Raw genomic sequence first — 18,728 nt, 5'->3', positions numbered from 1 at the left:
GATGGGAATCAAGTTGGTGTGAAAAACAGTATGGATTAAAAGTTCTATTAAAAATAGAACTACCGTATGACTCAGTAATCCCACTAGTGGGATTTACCCAAAGAAAATGACAATACGAATTCAAAAAGATATATGCACCATTGTGTTTACTGCAGCATTATTTACAATAGCCAAGATATGGAAGCAGTCCAAGGGTCCATCCATAGAGGAATGGGTAAAGAAGCTGAAAAAAATTAGGTTAATAAACTTGTGTTTTGAATTAATTCACAGTATTTTAACAGTTAATTTCAGTTAAAAGGTAAGACTCACTCTTTTTTTAAATTTATTTATTTTGAGAGAGAGAGAGTGAGAGAGAGCAAGTATGAGCAAGAGAGGGTCCATCAGAGAGACAGAGAGAATCCCAAGAAGGCTCCTTGCTGTAAGCACAGAGCCCGACATGGGGCTTGATGTCTCACAAACTGTGAGATCATGACCTGAGCAGAAATCAAGAGGTAGTCACTTAACTGACTGAACCACCCACGTGCCCCAAGACTAACTCTTAAATCAGTAAAATTCAGTATGGTAAGCATTTGTCATGTGCCTTTTATGAGATAGGGAAACAACCTGTTTAAGATATGAAGATGGTTAAGGTAGGAGGCTTAATGTCTTTTGTGAAAGGCTTCTTGGGGAAAGCAATGTTTGGGCAAGAAAAAGGAGTTGGAGGCAAGAAATGGGAGGACATTGGAGACAGAGAAGCACAGATTCAGAAAACGGAGTGGTGGGAGCAGGAACGGAGATAGAAGGCTGCATCTGGAGGCAGAGGGGTGAGCTGGAGAAGGATGGAAGGGCTCTCAGAGTCTGGAAGAAAGGGAGATTCAACCTGCAGGCGATTAGGCTGCTCAGCAGGTGAGTGGTATGGTTAGATGTGGTGTTGTGAGGGATAGATGAGAAGAGACAAAGCCTCCTTCATGTTCTCTCTGTGCAATTTTACCCTGTTGTACTACTGTATGCATTTTGAGAACCTCTGAAGATGCCTCTTGAGAATGGCTTTCGGAAATAGTTTGGAATGCAATGGGGCGTGCACCAAATAAACAAATGCAGGGGCCGGGGGCCAGGGAAGAGAATAATACAATAGGGCAGGCAACAGGTGCTGATGAGGAAAGTGACTGGAGACACGTTTAGAAGGTGAAATGAGCAGGACTTGTGGCCTGATGAGAGCTGCTGGGTGAGGAAGTTGTGTAGAAGGAGGCTTAGGCGATGGAACCGTTCTGATGTTACCAACTCAAAGGGAAATCGAAAGGGGAGCATGCTTCATCTGGAGGCAGAGATGAGGGACCTAAGCTGGCCTGGGGGTGGGGGAGTGGGAGAGGTCAGAAAGGCTGTCTGGATGACTCAACACGGGAGCAGAGTTAGCACTTAGTGTATCAAACCATCCCATCTGTCATTGGTTGTTGTGTACAGTTGCGATTCTACATAAATCCATGACCTGCAGGGATCTGAGGCACTTTCGACCTCCTAGGTCACAAGTAAACAGATGCATGAAGTTTACTAGCCAGGCAGTTAAATGCAGCTTCTTACTAGCTGCTCTGCACTGATTTCTTATTTAAGGGATCCTTTTAGAGGACATCCTTGGTTAGTTTGGATTTTTTAAAAATTTTAAACAAACCTTCAGTTTATGGATTTGTAAACTACCATTGCATCACTCCAGAGAATGGTGCCAGACATGAAGACTTTCTACGTGACTGGACAGGTATAAACACAGAAACCCTCAAGCACTAAATAGCTTCTCTGGGCTAATTTGTACCACTCTCAGTTCAAACATGTAACTCTGAACCCCTAACGCATCACGTTGTGGGGGATGCAGGCATCCGTGTCTGTCATATTTTGGGCCTCCCTGATGGTGTGTTACACGTGGTATGTGATTCCTTTCTTGTTTCTTCTGCTAGACATTGGAGAAGCTTGGCGCTGGCCCAGACTTACGTTTCATACGAGGCTGAGTGACAATTTGGCCCTTTTGATCCTACAGTGATAATCGCAGGCATGACGCCGAGGGTATAGGGTTGTCTTAAAGATTGCATTGGACAATTCGAGTAAAGAACTTAGCATGGTGCCTGGCTCACGGTCAGGAGCCACCAATTATTATTTCCCAGGTATGCTGAGTTCAGTTCCTGGTTCAGAGGTCAGTTGTCAGAGACTGGAAGATGCGCTACAGTTTATCATGAAGAATTTGTCTAAGTAGTGACTTGGAGGAACATACCGAAGAAAAACTACTGTTTGAGAGATATTTCCTTTAACATGTCCTTCCCCCTGACCCCTCCCCCCCCCCCCCCCCACCTACCTGTTGAGAGAAACAGGATCTAGCTGACTGTTCTGTGTAACCAAATGAAGGACCTTCAAAGACCGCCGTGGGTAGTTTGAGAACTTCCCGCAGGAACTGATCGTATCGTCCATAAACCATCACCCCACTGGAGTCAGAAATCATTGAGAAAATATCTGACGGAAGGGAAAAGGAAAGATATTTATTCATCACTTAAATATTCTCCACTGTTTCAGTGCACCATATCTGCTGCAAACAACCGAAAATGTAGCAGAATAAGTAATTTTTTTATGAAAGAGTAACATAAAGGTTAATTGTTATGCTGAAGTATTCCTGGCATTGTGTTTCCTTTGGTGTCTTTTAGGTAGCTGATTCTGGAACACAGCATTGTGTTGGATAAAATTAGCATATTTTGATAAGACAGAGAATATCCCATTTTTATTTTAAGGTCAATTATCAACTCATACATCACTCAATGGAAGGAATTTTTGTATATGTGAGGAATATGCTGACCTCACTGAAACACACAATGAACATTTTCTACAACAATGGGGTATGTATGTATGTGTCTAGCTAGCTATTTGCCCATCTATATTATCACAAAAACCTTTGAGTTTTGGTTTAAGGTACTGAAAAATGAAAGATGCAATGGGGATAAGAACATAATGAAAACACTTGATTAACTTCCCACAGAAGCAGAAAACTTTCTATAAATCACAGTGTTCTAGGTGGAAGGTACTTGATTTACAGGGAAGGGTCTTTTGACTCCTGCAGTGGAGGGGAAGCCTGGCCTTGGGGAAGATCAATGAGGTAAAGTCAGAGTCCCAGACAGAGCCTGTGTCTTCATTGAACCTCTGTTCTTCCGTTTCTGCCACTATGGGCACTTAGGGATATTAATGGCATAATTTCTCAAGGTACTTTATAATTCCTCTGTGGAAGTCACTATGGGAATGAAAGCGTCTGCTATCGTAGTTTGTCACTGTGCGAGACTGTGACTAGGAAGGTACAGCTGTTGGGACAAACTGTTGTAAATTCAACATGCTGCCTCTGTTCAGTTTGGGCTTAATGTCTCAAGGTCAAAATGCAGTGTGGGGACATGGTTTCTACACTGCAGTCAGATGTTAAGCACATTACAGGCTTTAGCTGGATTATGTTTTGAGGCTGTGAATTGGCGCTCATTTCCTTCAAATACTCCAGTTCTAAAGGATTTCTACTGTTTCAAATAGTTTATCAATTATAAGGCTAAAGAAAATTCACCCAAGCAACAAAATTAATGTTGTTTTCATTTGCCTTCACAACTGTTAACTTGGTGAATTTTCTCTCTTATGTTTCATTTTAACTGGTTAAAAAAAAAAAAAAAGAAAAAGAAAGAAAGAAAGAAAAGAAAAAAAGTTGCCCAAAGCAAAACACTCTTATGTAATCCCATATATAGAAACTCAAGAATTCCAATAAAAAGAGGGAAAAGGAAACCCAGGAAAAGTAAATGGACTTTCTTATAGAATCGTAGGAGCTGACACCTTGTGTGTTTTTAGACAGGTTGGTTAACTACAATTGGGACATCCTGACCATCTTCTGGGCTTTATTTCTAGGGCAGGACACAGTTTTGAAAAGTAGCCTAGGCCTTTCAAATCTCCCGCTGAAAAAATTTAGACAACATTTCTAACTAGAGCAAAGGCAGAAGGAGTACCAACACTGACCTTTCACAAACTTGAAGCTCATATGAAACTCCTTTGTGTTGATGAAGTTTTGCTAAGCAATAGCCGAACTAGGGCTAGGTCACTGGGATTAATGGGACGTGGCTGTTAATGGCCACTCTGGTTTTTAATAATAAATGAGGGAACTCTGAGGAAGCTATCAAAATGATATGTTTGTACCTGAGTCCTGGGCTCTCTGTTTTATATATATATTGTTATATGACTATATATATATATATACACACACGTATGTATATAGCCATATATACTATGCAATATGCTGATAATATGTAATATATGTGTATGTAATAAAATATAAAGCTACTTCAAAGATTAAATTAGTTAATGGATGAAAAGCATGCAGATGTAAAAGACACAGAATAGTGCTTGGCCCCTAGTACACAGTACAGAAATGTTAGCTACTTTTACTATTGATTTCTTTTCACGTTTTTTCTGTCATTTACTTCATATGCTTAGACACTGCCTCCCCAATGGGATTGCTCTGTAATGTTCCCAATCATACTCTAAATCACCATTGAGATTTAGATACATACAATAATAGATTAGAAGAATTTACATTCATTGATTCATTCAACTAAAATTCACTTAGCACATACTAAATGTGTAAAATTGTGCTAAGCAATGAAGGTACAGAAAAATCAGGGCATAGTTTTTTTTTTAGTGAATTAAAACAAAATTTTATTTTTAAATGGTATCAAACTTAACAACAAATTGCAAGAATAAGAGTACTACAAAGGACACTCACATACCCTTTATCCAATTCATCTATTAACACTTTATTCCATTTATTTTATCATCCTATCATCTATCTATCCATCTACCATCTGTCTACATCTACTTGTCCATGTGTATATATGTATGTACAAACATATTTTCTGAATTGAGACTAATTTGCATATATCATGGCCTTTACCTCTGAACACGGCCGTGGGTCCTCCCTAAGAATAAGGGTATGTCCTTTTATGAGACTACAGCAAGGGTTAGCAAACTTTTTTGGCAAAGGGCCAGATAGTAATATTTTAGGTTTTGTGGACCACACATGGTCTCTGTCACACATTCCTCTTTGTACTTTATACAACCCTTTAAAAATGGGAAAACTATTCTTAGCTGATGGGCCATAGCTTGTTGGCCCTGGATTACAGTGTAGTTATCCACTTCAGTATATGTAACATTGATACGCTAATCTTATCTGATATTATCTAGCCTACTGGCCATATTCCAATTTTGTGAATTGGTCAGTAACAGGGCATAGATTTTGACCTCTGGGAGGTCCCAGTCCCCTGAGGATACAGAGACATGCTTACATAGTGCATCATATGACATCATAAATTGTAACACGGTGGCGTGAATACCAGAACAGGAGGCAGCAAGGGTTCAAAGAGGGTTTCCAGAGTGAGGAGTGGGTCAGGGAAGACTTCCTTTCACAGGTGACTTTTAGGTCTTCTTAGGTGATAGAGGTGGCTTCTAGGCCAAGTATAAAGGACAATCAGGAGCCAGTGAAGCTTTAGGAAATAGCACCAGGATGTGCACAGGCATGCTCAAGCATGATGCACTCAAGCTCTTCAAGTAGTTCATTGTCAAGGGGCCTTGGGTGCACATAAGGGCTCGGTGGGAGATGAGGCAGAGGTATGAAGAGCTTCTAGCCTCTTCTAAGGAATTTAGGTGGTGTCCAGGAGATGTTGGGGAGATACTAAATACTTAAGGCAGGCCAGTGAGTTAGAAATATTACCGTGGAGGTAGGTGTGGAGGCAAAACAACCAGTTCCGTTATAGAAACTCAACAAATCCATGGTGTTTGCTATAATGCTGGTCTTTTAAACAAAACCAAACAAGCCCTCCTCAGAAGCTTTAGAACAGCACCTGATTTTCTAGGCTAATGGCATTAAATTCAGAATTCCTTATGGTTCTTAGGACTATCTGGGAGCCCCGAGAAAGAAGCATAAACAGGTGCTCCAACTCATGACAACAACAGCTTATAACTGGACCAAGAACAATTTGACAGAAACAGGTATTTTATTCCGTCAAGTTTATGTTTAGGTCCGTGTGTGCTATGGCTGCAGGGGGCGCCCTCACACTCTAAGCAGCTCGGAGGCACGCAGTGGACACCCTGCACAATTGGTTCCTGGTGGCCCTGCGCACTGGAAATGGTGATGCACCATGGAGTTGTTGTCCTTTCTAATGCATTTTAAAGCACTTTGAAAAATTCAGTTGAAAATTTTCTGTTTTCTGCTTTTTGCTTTCTCAAATTCCTAATTTGTTTTCAGCAATTACTCTTGCCCCACACTCACAGGAAGGGGCTAGTTGGAACAAACTAAATATCCTTCATCCCTCTGCACAAAAACAGAAAAATTGCCAGACAAGCACAGCTGGCCTATTGGCTGAAGCGAATTAGAACTTAAAGAAGGGAAAACAGGGGCGCCTGGGTGGCACAGTCAGTTAAGCGTCTGACTTCAGCTCAGGTCATGATCTCGCGGTCCGTGAGTTCGAGCCCCGCGTCAGGCTCTGGGCTGATGGCTCAGAGCCTGGAGCCTGCTTCCGATTCTGTGTCTCCTTCTCTCTCTGCCCCTCCCCACTTCATGCTCTGTCTCTCTCTGTCTCAAAAATAAATAAACGTTAAAAAAAAATTAAAAAAAAAAAAAAAGGGAAAACAAAACCCCTCAAATCTGAGAAATTCCATATCCTTTCATTTGATTTTTTCTTTTTGACAAAAGCAATGCAGAAAATCATTACTTCGCCTGTTTTATCATTAAGTGCAGCCGAAGCCAGCAAAAGAAGACCAGAGAAAACAGAATCCTGCTCGGCAAGAGTCAGCCACTGTGGTCTACGGGCAGATTTGCCTGTATTTGTGTATTTAGTTAATAGTTACCACTGAAATTAAAAATATTGGTGACTCAAGGTATGCATTTTTGACTATTAACATTTTGGAGAGATTCTTCCAACCAAACTGCGTTCAGTTAAATTGTTTTTATCAAAGTGCTCTCAATCGACTAACCAGAATACCACTAAAACCTTCCTGGGATTAAGTACACAAAGAGTGACTCCTAAGCCCCAGAGCTGGGGGCATATTAGGCTGTGATTCAGGTCCACTGCTCTGGGAGAGGGCAATGTGATATATCTCAAGATCGCACTCTCTGTTTTTGTGGTTCTACAGAAGTTGTGACACCGAAACTTATTTCCGCAGACTGGAGAACATAGTTTACTCCCAGTGAGACTCATGCGTTTAACTTCTTTCACTGTGCTGAAAAGGATTTACTTTGGCCACAGATAGCATGCATGCTTTGCTCATTGATGGTGGGGTGAGGAGAAAGCACCCTAGCAATTACATTGTTTGCTTTGAATTCCTGGATGTGCCGGGTTTTGACACTTGGTGAAGATCTGCTCAGAAACTTAGTTACCTTGAGCTTAACTCTGCAGGCACAGGTTGCTTGTTTACCTAACAACCATTCCCTTTGTCTTTATTGGCCCCAAGTTTCTTCCTGGGCTAAGAAAGGAAAGCAGAGGGCTTTCCCAGCCCAGGGGGCAGAGGTGGGCTCCTCCCTCACCATCATGGGCACCCCTTTCTTGTTACCAGTAACTGGTGTAGCAACTGGTTTCTGATGCCACACTGGGGGCTGGGGGCCTCTGGAGTGAGACGGGATTCTTGAGATTGCAGTATCCTTTTTCCCCCAGCAGAGGGACAAAATCTGACACCGTGGAAGCCTGAATGGAGGGATGCACAGCACTGTGAACCTTGCTGGCACAGCATTAATTAGCCTGGTTCATGCAAGGCCCCAAGGACCCCAAGGAAGGTCAGAAAACTGGTTCTCTTAGTGTTCCTCAAACGTGCTTTAATATGGAATCCTTTTGTCTATGTGCCTATTAATATAACATTGAGTAAGTATTTGGAAATGTTTCTCACGACTTAAAAAAAAAGTATCTGATGTCCTCAGCCTAAGTGGCCAATCATGACATGAGATCATCAGGCAAGGCCCTCAAGATTTTTTCCTCTGCCCTGGTTCATTTCGCTAAACTTTCTCCTCTCAGCCGAACCCCGAAGGAAATGCTTCCTGGATTACTCTGGAGCTATGTTTCAAAAAAGGACATTGGGGGGCGCCTGGGTGGCTCAGTTGGTTAAGCGTCCCACTTCGGCTCAGGTCATGATCTCACAGTTCGTGAGTTCGAGCCCCGCGTCGGGCTCTGTGCTGACAGCTCAGAGCCTGGAGCCTGCTTCACATTCTGTGTCTCCCTCTCTCTCTGCGCCTTCCCTGCTCATGCTGTGTCTCTCTCTGTCTCAAAAATAAATAAACATTAAAAAAAATTTTTTTTTTTAAAAAAAGGACATTGGTCCCATCACCTTCTCATTTCACTACTATCCTCAATTAAGCACTGAGGCAGATAGTTTTTAATTTTCAAAATCTCTTTCGGGTAACTAAAGAGAAACTAAACTCTCCCTTGTCAGGTCTGCTTGGGCTTCTCTGAATCCTTACGTCACTTGGCTAGTCCATGAAAGGAGGTTCCCAGGGTGAGGGGAGATGTGTGGTTGTGGGGTTTCCATGTGCCTTCCACCACTTATCTACTGGCCCAATGACAGAACTCTGCTGTGCAGCATGTCTGGGGAAATTCCAGAGGATTTTTTTTTTCTTTCTGTATCTTTCTTCATTTTTCAGTCTTGGTGCATCAAGAAGCAAGAGATCACACTCAAAAGCTGACAGGCAGCAGGTGAGAAAAGAGCCTGGAGGCGGCGAATCACAGATGATTAGAGCTGGGAGGGAACCTCCAGGTGTCTAACAAAATCCCCAAGTTTGGGACAGAGACGGAAGCTGAGGACTAAAGAAGTGAGGTAATGTCCACAGAATAACTCAGCAAATTAGTCACACGGCTGGGCTTACAAGCTGGGGTTCCCGGTTCCATGACAGTGCTCCCTTCCCACACAGCATTATAGCCCAAACTCATAATATTTCAGGTAAGGGAAAGGGGTTAAGTGGAAATTTTTCTTTTAAACACTGCATCACTCAGAAATAGTTAGAAATGAAAATTCTTGTCCCCGAGTCCCACCTTAGGTCTTCTGAATCAAAAACTCTGGGAGTGGTACCCAGAAATATATAGTTTAAAAAGCTCTCCAGATGATTCTATAGATCCAAAAATTCAGAACCACTAGAGAAAAAAAAAAAAAGTCACGTTCAAATCCTGGTACCATCTTTGCTATAATGACTTCATTCTACCCGAGTCTCAGCTTCTTTACCGAAAGCAAACCAAATGCCTGTGTTTTCCTGGTTAAAAAACTACCACATTTTGGGGCGCCTGGGTGGCGCAGTCGGTTAAGCGTCCGACTTCAGCCAGGTCACGATCTCGCGGTCCGGGAGTTCGAGCCCCGCGTCGGGCTCTGGGCTGATGGCTCAGAGCCTGGAGCCTGTTTCCGATTCTGTGTCTCCCTCTCTCTCTGCCCCTCCCCCGTTCATGCTCTGTCTCTCTCTGTCCCCAAAATAAATAAACGTTGAAAAAAAAATTAAAAAAAAAAAACTACCACATTTAGTGACAAAATGTACATAAAAGGCCCACAATCACTCGATGCACCCTAGCTATCACGTTTTTATTGGAATCCAGTTAATTCTCAGTCTATAGCGTCTCTGTGTGATGCTTATGCCTGTAACCCTGGCAATGTCTATTTTGGAACCTTCGGAATTCCCAGTGACTTGAACAGCACCGGCTGAGAATAATGAGGAAATGTGCCAGGAGTTTTGGCTTTGGATTACCTAAAAAAAGAAGGCTTCCCGACATGGCCTTCATGTCCCTGTGATGATGGACTTATACCTGTGAGGCAGTACAGTACAATCAACTTGAAAGAGTATATATCTTCCTTTAGTATTACAAAAAGCCTAGTGGGTGATACTCAACAGGTTGTAACATAATAATCCATAAGTAGAAGGAAAATATGAATATCATTAACATTTACCTAATATGAAAATATTTCTTTGACACAACGCAAAGATCCATGAAGATTGTATCTCAAGTGGCTCTCGTAGAATGAGAAAAGTCAAAGTGGACGGCAGGACACAGAGGAAATGGGGAAAGGAGAATGGTATACAGGAGGGATCGGCAAAGAGAGACACAAAGAATAACTTACATCTTAATTTGTCCATGATCTTCCCTCCACACAACGTGGCTAAAGCCATTTTGACAGCAAATACTGAAATTTTACCATGGCCTTCCCTGTTTAATAACAGAAAAAAAAAAAGATGTCATTTGGAGAACTTCCAGTAATGCGATTTGACATTTTCTGTTCTGTAGAAATCATAGGACGCCGCAGCTGCATACATTATGTGAACATATCCATTTTAGAAAAGACCATGAGTACAATTGAACACAAGTTTCTGAAAAGCTGACTATTCAATGTTTCATTTTTTCAAGAGATAGCAGAATCTTCAAGTTATTCTTTGTCTATGTCACTTGTTCAAAGCATGAGCTGGCAGCTAGAGGGATATGTACTATTTAGCCATGGATTACAATTACAGAACATGATTTTCACTTGGGGTTTCATAAAATAATTTTATGCATGATGATTCCACCGTCTCCATAATTTAATTAAACATGGTTTCAGGAAAAAAAAATTTTTTGGTAGGAGAATTCCTGAATTTTATTAGAGTAACTATGGGGATTTTTCCATCACACCGTTTATTTCTTCACCCATCATTTCCTACCCACAAGCTCACTGTGTTTGTGTGATACATTTACTTTCCAAAGAGAGTTGATATTTTATTTTATTTTTTTTTTAAATTTTTTTTTTCAACATTTACTTATTTTTTGGGACAGAGAGAGACAAAGCATGAACGGGGGAGGGGCAGAGAGAGAGGGAGACACAGAATCGGAAGCAGGTTCCAGGCTCTGAGCCATCAGCCCAGAGCCCGACGCGGGGCTCGAACTCCCGGACCGCGAGATCGTGACCTGGCTGAAGTCGGACGCTTAACCGACTGCGCCACCCAGGCGCCCCGAGAGTTGATATTTTAAAGGGGCAAAAGTAAGAGCTCTGTTTGAGCTCCTTCTACCAAATTGACATTAGAGCTGCCAAATCTTCATTGATTCAGGAAGTGTAACTGACTTGTCCTTCACAAAATGTGATATAAAGGGCACACTGTAAGAAGTATAATATTTCAGCTAAATGATTTTGCAGCTGGGATAAACTGTTCGTTCTTGTATCCTTGGAATCAGAAAGTGTATCACATTAGTAACTCATTTCTCTGATAGTTGCTACTCTTAAGAACGATCAACAGAGTTATTTTAAATAATAATGTGGCTTAAACGTAAGTAAAGTCAGTACTGACAAGGGTTTAATATATGGAATAAATCATTTGTATGACTAAGATCCGTATATATGACATTTTAGAAGAATAAGGTGCAATAAACAATTGTGTCATTGTTCCTTATTAGACTCCAGAGATAGATGACGTTATTCACCCTTGCTGCTGTCATTCCTAGCATAGTACCTCAAATACAGCCAGCCAGAATGTGAAAGTGACTGAGCCCTATGCTGTTTGCTCTCCCATTTATATTTCTAAGCCTAAGCACCAGATCTATGTAATTAGTTATTGGATACCTCATGTCAAACTAAGTGTGTTCAAAGTAGAGCTCGTTATCCTTACAAAGCCCTCCCATAATACTCAGACCAACCCACTACTATCTGCCTCTGGTTGTTAGTCCCTCTTCTGGTTGTCAGACTCACCATGCACCTAGTTACCCAAAAATGAACTCTGGGGAAGGGGTTAACCTTGACTTTCTTCTCTTCCTTAATTCACCACCACCTGAAATGTGTGAGGGACTCAAATATACGTCTGAACTGTACATTAAGGCCATTCCCTGCTTTCCATTCCAACTGCCATTGCTTTATCAGCTCTTGCTTGAACACTGTAATAATTTCTTAAATGATCTCTCTGCTTGCACACTCACATCACAAAATCGACCATATTATTTTTTTTTTATGTTTACTTTTGAGAGAGAAAAGAGAGAGAGAGACAGTATGCGAGTGGGGGGGGGGGGGGCAGTGCTGAGAGAGAGGGAATCATGGAATCCGAAGCAGGCTCCAGGCTCTGAGCTGGCAGCACAGAGTCCAACGTGGGGCTCGAACCCACAAACGGAGAGATCGTGACCTGAGCCGAAGTCGGATGCTCAATCAACTGAGCCACCCAGGCACCCTGATGATATTATTTCATTATTTAAAACTCTAATTGCTTCCGTTTGCCTACAGGCTATGATTACAAGTTGATCTGTGTTCTCCAGTCTTCACTGCTACCATTTCTGTTGAACCTCACTCCATAGTCCCATGTTTAATGCCCCTGCCCTTCCTACCACCTTTTGCCCAGGACTCTGTCACCTGTTCATCAAAGACTCAGTTCCATGTATCATCACTCCATTTGCTCTGGAAACAGCTTTTCCCCTGGATGTGCAGGCAAATGCTCTTCCCTCCATTTCTACTTACTATTTGGCACCTATCACACTGAGTGACCTTTGTTTATTTACATATCTGCATGTAATTTGACCCCACACTGTGAGATTCCTGGGGGCAGAGGCCATGTATGTCTTCTCAATTAGTTGAATTCCTACAGCCTTGTACTTCCTCTCCCCCATAATTAGTGAACAATATATTTCTTATATTAATTAATGACTATTAATCTTTATAATAGGTGCCCCTAGAATTGCAAATGGCCACTCATTTAGTTGTTTGCTAATTTGGGAGCAGGTAAGCTGTAATAAAAACGCGATGCTTTTGTCAAAAAAAAACCTCATTCAGAATTATTCCATGTGCATTGTATTCCCAACTGCATGGATAACTTGAAGTATCAAAAACTTATTCTAGGAAATCATTAGTTCCCTTTCCTAAGCTGAAACATGGTTCAAATTATGAGAACAGGGAAATCTACAAAATGTGGAAGAACAGGAGAAATGCCAATGATAAGGTTTCCTTCAAAATGCCGAGAAATTGAGGAGCATTATATGTGAGATTTCAAGAGCAATACAAGTTTCTTTCAATGAATCAGAGAGAACAATTTAACTCAAGAAAGAGGATAGACCACAGATAATGATGGAACAGAGAGTTCTCCACAGGATGAAATGATGATAGCTCACAGATGAATTCTTAAGCCTTAGCTTTTAATGAAGAAGATCCTAGGGAGATCGCCAGTTCTGTATTGTTCTTGGAAATGCAAGATTAATGCTATTACATCCAGGAGTGGTTGTATCAGAGCTATTCTGCCAAATTGACACAATAAATCTAGATAAATCACCAAGTGGAGGGCAGCTCAATGAGAGTTTTGCAGGAACTCAAGGGTGAAATTAGGCCACTGGAATGTATTGTTATGCAAGCCACTGTGCCATATTGCAAAGGTGACCCTGGTCACAAAGAAGGATTCAGGGGGTATGCAGGAATGTAGATCTCCATAAGCACACCAATATTGGGTGAATTTAGACCTTGCTCAGCCCTAGCAGTGGATAAATCTTGAAGGAATTTAAGGAGTGAGTGGAGACGAATGATGTCACAACGGAAAAGGGGGACACACCAAGGACTTAAATACAAATGGATCTTTTTAAAGAACATTTTCAGTAGATAAAACAGGATGAAGAAAAGGGTTGGGGAGAGAGATTTTCTAAAGACGTTTGACAAGATTCCACACCGAGGGCCATTACTTAAACTCATCTTGGGATCAGGGTCCTGTGTGTGTGTGTGTGTGTGTGTGTGTGTGTGTGAGAGAGAGAGAGAGAGAGAGAGAGAGAGAGAAAGTGGCATTAACAATGCAAGTAAGGAGTAGGGAGACATCGGTGCATCCTGAGGGGAGAAGTACAAGAGTTGTGCTCATCAGGAATCATCCCTAACGGGGCCGTGTGATTCACAAACAGATCGGGAAATCCCTTAAGTATCTAGGAAGTGGAAAGTCAAGCTCAGGAGGATGGATAACAGGAAACTCCCAGGAGTCTAGTGCAAACCAGCAGGAAAGCAGCATATTGTTCCAAAGTGAGTCTGCACACGCAATGCCTCTAGGAGTAAAGCAGTAAAACTGCCCATATGGAATGTTGGCCGTCGGCCACAATTCCGGAAGAAGACCTGCCAAAGTGTACTGAGGATGAAAAACGTAGATTGTCCCTAATGCTGCAGGCCAAACAGCCTTGGAACGTCAACACTAGGAAGAGTGCTAGAAAAAGTCTATGCTTTTGTTTGTACTAAGAGCTATGGCAGCACATCTTCAACTTCATGTGTGCCTTTTTTTTTAAAAAAAAGAATTTATGTTTACTTATTTTTGAAAGAAAGACAGAGCATGAGCCGGGGAGGGGCAGAGAGAGAGGGAGATACAGAATCCAAAGCAGGCTCCAGGCTCTGAGCTGTCAGCACAGAACTCAAGGACCTTGAGATCATGACTTGAGCTCAAGTCAGACGCTTAACTGACTGAGCCACCCACGTTTCCCCACGTGCAGTTCTAATCGCCATCTAAAGAAAGAGCAGAGCCAGGTATGTTTGCAAATACTGCATGCCCTATACAGTGTATCTATCAGAACCGTCCATTTGATGGGTGGGCTGGGCCTTCGAATCAATGACAAGACTGACAATGAGCCATTCTTGGTGGAGAAAAGTTGCTAGTGCAGTTGACTGATTGGTAGTGTAGAAGGTACAGCAAAAACTTTAAAGTGAAATGTACTACTGGCCTATCATTTTTTGTTTAAAAAATTATACTTTTAAAGTAAAAATTTTAGGGGCGCTTGGGTGGCTCAGTCGGTTGAGCGTCCGACTTCAGCTCAGGTCACGATCTCGGGGTCCGTGAGTTCCAGCCCCGCGTCGGGCTCTGGGCTGATGGCTGAGAGCCTGGAGCCTGCTTCCGATTCTGTGTCTTCCTCTCTCTCTGCCCCTCCCCCATTCATGCTCTGTCTCTCTCTGTCCCAAAAATAAATAAACGTTAAAAAACATTTTTTTAAGTAAACATTTTATTTTAATATTTTCCCTTTTAATGTAGAGCAGGAACACAACGCATAATACATGCTTTCCTCTTTTTTTTCCCACTATTTGGTTTTTAGCAGAATGGAATATATTCTATTTTTTTAGGCCAATCAGCTGGAAGCTTTTGCCAATACAGACTTTACTTTCCTATTTAGCTTGAGGTCAAAAACTACCCAATTAAATTGGTATGCTGGTGCGTAATTAACACCTTGAAAGGTATTTAAGACAATCAGAAAATTAGCACAAGTGCAAACTGAAATTGCTTTATAAATCAAGGTTTCCTTAAATCTTTTATTTCCCTTATACTTTGTTTTTTCACTCTGAAAACTTCCAAATTTTCCTAAGAGGTAACCAATCAAAATGGAAACAAGAGGGGCGCCTGGGTGGCTCAGTTATTTAAGCATCTGACTCTTGTTTTCAGCTCAGGTCATGATCTCACGGTTCATGAGATTGAGCTCCATGTTGGGGTCTGTGCTGGCAGGATGGAGCCTGCTTGGGATTCTCTCTCTCTCTCACCCTCCTACCCTCCCCCCTTCAAAATAAATAAATAAACATTTTAAAAATATTAAAAAATGGAAATAAGAAAACACCCTTTAGTTAAAATATATACAGAGATTTGTAGAGTGTCTGTCTTAAAAACATACATTACTTTAAGGTTTGACTCATTCATCATAGTAAAAAGTGAGTAACTATTACACTGGGCTTTTTTCATGACCTCAAAAAGAGAGAAACTGGTTTCTTTTAACTAAGAAGGTATTCGTTTTAGGGAAAGTTTGTCTGGGAGGGAAAATCTGCTTTTGACAAGAAGGAAAACCAACAAATAGATATTGATAGGTCTGAGATGCTAGGCTGAATTCAGAACAGAATGTAAATTTTCTCCAAGTTGCCAAGTGAGTTTCCTGTTTGAAATTAGAGAATCTCATGATAAATTTTAAGTCCTTGAAAGTGAGATTTGGATTCTGACTCTATTTGGAACAGGCTGATGGAATTATTTTTCTATTTGAGAGCACAGAAACCAGAAGCTCTTCTTTTACCAACATATTTCACAAAAACATTTGGTAAGCATTTTGATGAGCACAGAACTCAAATTTCTCTTTCTCGCACATTTTGGTAGCTTAATTAACTGAGAAAATTGTTTCCTCCTCTTTCTTCCAAAACATGCCTCTATCGTAACTCATTTCTTTATCTGGGAGTCATTTTGTTCATAGGGATCACTCATTTCATAACTCAACAATTATTTATTGACCATGTCTCACAGGTTGGGGATCTAAAGATGAATAAGGTATGGCTCCCACCCTCAGTTTGCTCATAGTTTATCGGAGAAAAAGAATCAAAACTCATTAATATTTTTTTTAGAGTTTATTTATTTTGAAAGAGAGAGAGACAGTGGGAGAGGGGCAAATAGAAAGAGAGAAGCCCAAGCAGGCTCCGTACTGTCAGTACAAAGCCCAGTGAGGGGCTTGAACTCATGAACTGTGAGACTGTGACCTGAGCTGAAGTCAGACACCTAACGACAGAGCTCTCAGGCACCCCGACACCGGTTAGTTTTAATACAGCATGTTTTTCAGAGGGTAGGGACCTCACCCCACTCATCTTTCATCCCCAGCCTATCATGGCACCCAGTGCAAAGCAAGCTCTCAATATACGTTAGTTAAGTTAATGGATGCACACGTGAAAAGGATTTTTTTTTTTTCGATTTACCACTTAAGTTTTCTATTGAGAAATACTAAAATGCTTGAGAAAAGTCATGAAGATTGGCCTTACGGTCCATAATATTAGGTTGTGCGGTCATGTGACACCTTGAATTTGGAAGTAAGCACATACATAATTACTCTTATTTGGGGGATGATGAAGTTAACACGTGCACAGATAGAAATCCCTTAATTGGCTGTGGCATCTCTTTGGCCTTCCCATCATGTTAGCAAAACATTTGGGGAAAGAATTCGTCATAACACCTGGCCACGCGAGTTTGCCGGGAGTTTCTCCAGCATGGAAGGAGGCAATACTGTGGACATATCTCCTTTACCCCTATGAAACTCTTTTTGCCACTCACGCAAAGTATAAGTCTGACATAAAGGCAAGTGACATTAAGAATGTTCATTTTATCTACAATTGTGGAAATTCTTCAGAGAGAGTCTATTTTCGTGACAAGCAGGAACCTTGAAACAAAGTATTTTCTACTAGAACAAAATTTTAGCGATTAGAGGAGAATGTTCTGTGGAAGTCTTGAGTTTAAGACGTGGTACGAAAGAAAATCACCAAGCAAACACTAGGTTAAATATCTAGTTCTAGCCGTATAGACAATAAAAAGAAAAAAGAACATTTGGTTTTATAGACCTCGTCTCTTTTTCTTTTGCTCTCACACAACCACACAGCCTCAAATGTGAACCATCCATTTCACTGGTGCGCAGAGAAAGGGCTGTGTACTTTGTACTACATCTTGCATTAAACATCAAAATTATTTTTTAAACTCAAAAGGCAGACGGATTTGGGCAGAGTTCCAGAATATTTTATATCCACGAGTCTGAAATAGTGCTGTGGTACCTTTCATAGCATTGGAGGGGGTGTGGGGGGAAGCTCAGGAGTGGGAATGGATGTTCCAATGGCTCAGCAAGGTGCAATATGTCAAACAGGGGATTCTGTATTCTCTGTGAAAGACTATTATATGATAGATTTGGAATTCTGGATGGCTGTCATGAAACTGACTCTAAATCTACAATGTAATATGTGTTAAGTCCAAATATTTCCTTCACATACACTCTGTCAGACATGTCTGAGTACCACAAACTGGAAAGGTTAGGAATGTGGGCATCATAAAAATATCCTGTAAAAGCTGGGTAAGTTTGGGGGGAAAAGTACCTTAATTTCTCATTTAAAAATGTAATAGAAAGCATGAATACAGCTGAACTTACACTGATGCCTGAAACAAATGATTCTTCTTCCCCACTGACCTCACCCAGTGTGACACTGTATTACCTACACACTATGTAACCTCCACATGTCCCAGCCGTATCGCTTACTCAACCTGAAAAGTTATAATCCCTTAGTGCCCAACCAGTAGGACTGTGGGCAAACAATAAATGGTATTAGCTATTACCACAATGAGTAATATGATTACTAATTACATTAGTACATAATCACTATCAGTATATATAATTACTGATTACATTAGTACATTATTACTATCATTGGAGAACTGGCTTTAAGAATATAGCGTGACACCTGAGAAGAGGAACACCACCATTCTTTTTAATCTTTATCCTTGTCCTCCTATGAGATTTGCATGGCTGAATATATGTGAAAATAACATTTGCTAAAAACAAGGCCACTGTCACCTAATCTACCTTAGGAAGAACTTCCCTAAGAAAGAAGATCTAGTGAATTGAAATGAGATTAAGTCAACAGACTAAAGTTGTTGTTCATGTTTCCCAAGAAATGAAGAAGGGAGTACGAGAACTACAGGGAAGTCTTTGGTGAAAATAGGATACTCCCACACTAGTAGTCACAGCCATCTGTTTTCTTCTCTTGTGGAACAGAAGTAAAAATAGAGGGTATGAATCTAGGTGACAGAGCAAACCTGGACTCCCTAGTCTTGGTAATATATTAGAGATTAAGGAGGACTTAGTTTCAGAAAAAGAATGAAAAGAAATTAGTGTGTTGAGCTAAGAAAAGTCAATCTTTGATCTTCATTCATTCATTCATTCATTCATTCGTAGATTCATTATGAGCTGGACATTGTCTCAGGTGCTGTGGATACAAAGAGT

The 18,728-nt window shown here is 41.1% G+C and overlaps 1 protein-coding gene across 15 annotated transcripts in view; it reads right to left on the bottom strand.

The window, feature by feature from the left end:
• Window positions 1-18,728, bottom strand: part of DTNA (dystrobrevin alpha) — a 367,519-nt gene that overhangs the window by 74,916 nt on the left and 273,875 nt on the right. For all 15 annotated transcript variants that reach the window (XM_047828276.1, XM_047828275.1, XM_047828279.1 and 12 more), the window contains 2 exons: window positions 10,114-10,199; window positions 2,318-2,472 (listed from right to left, as the gene is read on the bottom strand). In XM_047828276.1, the coding sequence (XP_047684232.1) occupies window positions 2,318-2,472; window positions 10,114-10,199 (241 nt within the window). The remainder of the gene's footprint in view (window positions 1-2,317; window positions 2,473-10,113; window positions 10,200-18,728) is intronic.

The sequence above is a fragment of the Prionailurus viverrinus genome, chromosome D3 (assembly GCF_022837055.1).
Source record: "Prionailurus viverrinus isolate Anna chromosome D3, UM_Priviv_1.0, whole genome shotgun sequence".
Lineage (NCBI taxonomy): Eukaryota > Metazoa > Chordata > Mammalia > Carnivora > Felidae > Prionailurus > Prionailurus viverrinus.
The sequence above is the reverse complement of the archived record's forward strand: the minus strand, read 5'-3'. Positions and strand labels throughout refer to the sequence as shown.